This window comes from Aplysia californica, unplaced genomic scaffold (assembly GCF_000002075.1).
Source record: "Aplysia californica isolate F4 #8 unplaced genomic scaffold, AplCal3.0 scaffold00127, whole genome shotgun sequence".
NCBI classification, from domain to species: domain Eukaryota; kingdom Metazoa; phylum Mollusca; class Gastropoda; order Aplysiida; family Aplysiidae; genus Aplysia; species Aplysia californica.
Window position 1 is genome coordinate 38,769 of NW_004797397.1, and position 4,082 is coordinate 42,850.

The following is a 4,082-nucleotide window of genomic DNA, read 5'->3' on the forward strand; positions in this document are numbered from 1 at the left end:
GGGGTTATCAAATGTGAGTCGTGCTGACAAAATGAGTTACTGCTCACAATGCACACATGGAGATATTGGCCAATAATTCGACACTTGGGTCAAATTTCTAGGTTTCTATTGATGCAATATTCATTAAGTATTAAATGCTATTATTTGTTATTTCATACTTACAAATTGCACCAAGTTTGAACTATAAGCATGATGTATCTATTTCTACAGGGCTCAAATCCGAGAAGTAATTCATTTAGTCAGCGCTCTTCACAAATGCAAGCATCTTTTTTGCTTTGATGTTGTATTCCTCTCAGCCAGTGGTAGCTCTGACAGGCAGGGCCGCAGCCCGCTTCCTAATACGGGGTGCCCACTACGGACGGGATCAGCCGATCGAGGGCGATCGCCCGACTTTATCGCCTGAAACTGAAAACAAACACGTTTGTTTTTGAGGCGATTGAGTCGGGCGATCGGGCTGATCGGCCGATCTCATCCGTAGTGGGCACCCCGTATAAAGAATCTAAAATGTGAAGATGGGGACTGAAAACACCTACTTTAAAAAAAAACCCGAATCTCAAAAAGAAATAAAAACTGAGCCGAACAAACAAAACAAAACAAAACCCAACCATGCTGTAAGTGAGCACTGCTTTTATTCCGTTAAGGTGACTGAGCTTTGACTCCGCTTTGACTGAGCTTTGACTCCGCTTTGACTGAGCTTTGACTGAGCTTTGTTGACTGAGCTTTGACTCCGCTAAGATGACTGAGCTTTGACTCCGCTATGACTGAGCTTTGACTGAGCTTTGACTGAGCTTTGACTCCGCTAAAATGACTGAGCTTTGACTCCGCTAAAATGACTGAGCTTTGACTCCGCTAAGATGACTGAGCTTTTACTGCGCTTTGACTGCGCTTTGTCTGCGCTTTGACTCCGCTTTGACTGCGCTTTGACTTAAAACAGCATGCTGGTACTGTTATAGCTACCAACCAATCAGCTTTACCCCAAGTTGTCCAAAGTTTTGGGCATACGGTGTTTTCTCCCAAAGCCGGGACAAGATAGTACATGGTGTGTTATGGTGACCGTAAATTCACCACTCAATGGTGATAGCGACCAACACTGACCTCGATAACAACAGCCGACCTTGGGGAGGAAAGTAGGTCGCTTCTGACAGATTTATCTTTCTTGGTAAGTGTTTTACGGCGATCGCAACTGCATAAGGTCATATTATGAGCGCGCGGACCACATTAACTCTTTGGAGACATAACGGCCACATATGTCCGATTATCTGCACAGAAAAGTCAACATTTTGAACCATCATACATAAATCAGAAAAATAATTTTGCATATTTAACAGTATGCATACTATATTAAGCCTTTTAACGTTTCAGATAAAGAAAATAAAATAGAAAAATATGTTTTACCGATGGAGTTATGCCCCAAAACAGAGCATCTCCAAACGCTGACGAAGGACCAGAAAGCTCGTCCTCAATGAGTTAAACATTTTCAGTTGGTAAGAAATTTTGAGTTTTGCCCGGGTGGCGGCTTAAGCCTACTTTTATCGATTTTGGACCACCAAGGGATCCTTAACGTGCGCAACTTGCATCCGAGATTTTTCGCCCTTGTCCGAGTGGCAAGGTATAGATCTTACCTACCATAAGATCAGGGGTTTGGCTGAAAGACAGCAGTAAGAAGGAGTCAAGGAGTAGCGCTAGAAAGATTGCAGAAAGAGTCAGGAGCCCAGAGGAGGGGGCAAAGGAGGTGAGGGGGTGGGGGCAGAAAGCAGACGACAGAACATCGTTAGAGGTTTTATGAAGAGCTTGCATTTTTAAAACCATCAAAAATGTTATGCTTGCCTTCCCAGCTGCGATGTTGTGGCTTTTTGTTTGGGAGACATTGGTTTTCTATCATGCACTCAACAAACTCTGTTTGTTGTTTTCATTCAGAGCGTTTTCCGATTAGAAAGAAAATCCACGAACATAAGCTAATCATTCTACTCCTTTTCGGGGAGCTGGAACATAACTTTGAAAAGGTCTCACTCTTTCCTCTCTCACTATTCCCCCCCCCCTCTCTCTCTTTCTCCCCTCTCTCTCTTTCTCTCTCTCTCTCTTTCTCTCTCTCTTTCTCTCCATCTCTCTCTCTCTCTTTCTCTCTCTCTCTCTCTCTCTTCTGCCCAACGGAAAGCAGCCTAGACAAGCTCACACTTCACCCCCACCCGCTCTCTCTCTCTCTCTCTCTCTCTCTCTCTCTCTCTCTCTCTCTCTCTCTCACCCAATTTATGAATGAAGTTGTATAGGTTTGGAGCCTCTTGTGACACTATGGGGTTATTATAGAGACGAGATCTCCGAATTTCAAGCCAAAATGGGAAAAAGTAGTTTCATCTTTAAGTCGTAGAAAGTACCTTTTCCTGAGAACACAACGTGCAACTGAGATGACCCTTAGAACTATACATTACTTTCACCAGCACCTTCCACATAATATTCCTATAATTTAAAAGCCGTGTTTGTTTTCTATATTGCAGTTCCTGCTCTGCCCTATCTTGATCGTTTGAGCGAGCCAGCATTCCAAGAGATTTTCCCTGAGACGATTGAGATCGTGGACATCAGTGACCTAGAGATTTTTTCTGGGACCATCGAGACTGTGGACATCAGTGACCCAAAGACTATCGCTGTCTTTGAAAACTTTGGATTGTTCGTTAACCTGGTATTTTAAATCGGGTGCCGCTGTTCAAAGTGCGAGGACAGACGACAGACGGAACTTGCAGACAGCTCAGGTGGGTCGAGTAATTGCGTGCAGAAACTGTACAGTAGTTCCTGACGGACCAATCTACAGGTCTCTTTCAAAACATGTCTGCCTTCAACTTCCGCACGTCGAGTGCGCAATTGTTCACGGGTCGCAATCAATCGTCGAGCAGCGGAGAAACAGTGGAGACTCACTTAGACTCAGACGAGGAGGAGTCTGTGAGGTCTGATGTATACCAAGGAAACTCGGGCTATCCCTTCCCTCCGCCCGCCGCCTACCCGCTCATACCAGCAGAGGCGCCCAGGGCCCTGGCGACAACCCCGAACTTCTTCCTACCTAACGGCTTCGGCCCCCGGGATAACGACGGTGCAAGAAGAGACAAGAGACAATCTGGCATCCGCCCTCATCTGGAACCAGCGCCCCCTATCCCCTTTTCGGAACCGCCTCGGAGAAGCACCCGTCCGTCTGTCTCATCTACGCAGGAATCTGCCGCTGTCCGGAAGGGGAGGAATGAGGGGGGTTACCAGGAGTCACATACGGTGGCCGCCGAGGTCCGCGACCTGTACGGGAGGCTGAAGAAGCACGTGTCCCGAAGTCGCTGTCCAAAGGGCGCGGGGCAGTTCACCCTCTCCGCCTTCTCTCTGTTCCTCAGCCTTCTGGCCATTTCTCTGGTTGTGATGTTACTAATTGGAGTCCTGTCCATAGGTAAGTACTCATGTACTCATTAGCTCTGCTTTTCTCGTTTCATTTAATGACCATCATCATGTCGATGTGCTTGTCTTTACTTAAACAAACAGACACGCGCACTCGCGCTCATAGACCTTATGCAGTTGCGAGCGCCGTAAAACCCTCTACTATAATAATAAAACAGAAACGCACACTCGCGCTCATATGACCTTATTGCACACTGGCAATTGGATTTCTCCGTACAATTTTTGTCTTTGCAGAAATGCCCAACTCGCGCAGTTATTGCGTCCCAGGTGAGGATCTGTTCAATATGGAAGACAACCTAGCGCTCTCTGTTGGAATGACCCTGGTCAAGCAGGAAGGAAAACTGATGTATTGCGCGGATAACGATGAGCAGATGACAGCTTTACTGCTAGCAGTGAGTATAATAGTAGTGAACAGGGAAGAGTTGTATGAACCGTGTGTGTGTGCGTGTGTGTGTGTTTTGTGTGTGTGTGTGTGTGTGTGTGTGTGTGTGTGTGTGTGTGTGTGTGTGTTTGGTGTGTGTGTGTGTGTGGGTGTGTGTGTGTGCTGACTTTACAGCAAACAGTGAGTATAATAATGGTGTACAGGGAAGAGTTGAATGAACCGTGTGTGTGTGTGCGTGTGTGTGTTTGGTGTGTGTGTGTGTGTGTGTGTGTGT

At 46.3% G+C, this 4,082-nt stretch overlaps 1 protein-coding gene across 1 annotated transcript in view; it reads left to right on the top strand.

Moving 5' to 3' along the window:
• LOC101854405 overlaps positions 1-4,082 on the top strand; it is a gene marked incomplete at its 3' end in the record, with an annotated part of 17,726 nt that overhangs the window by 10,234 nt on the left and 3,410 nt on the right. The window contains 2 exon segments of the mRNA XM_013081357.2: positions 2,493-3,418; positions 3,661-3,818. Of these exon segments, the coding sequence (XP_012936811.1) occupies positions 2,818-3,418; positions 3,661-3,818 (759 nt within the window).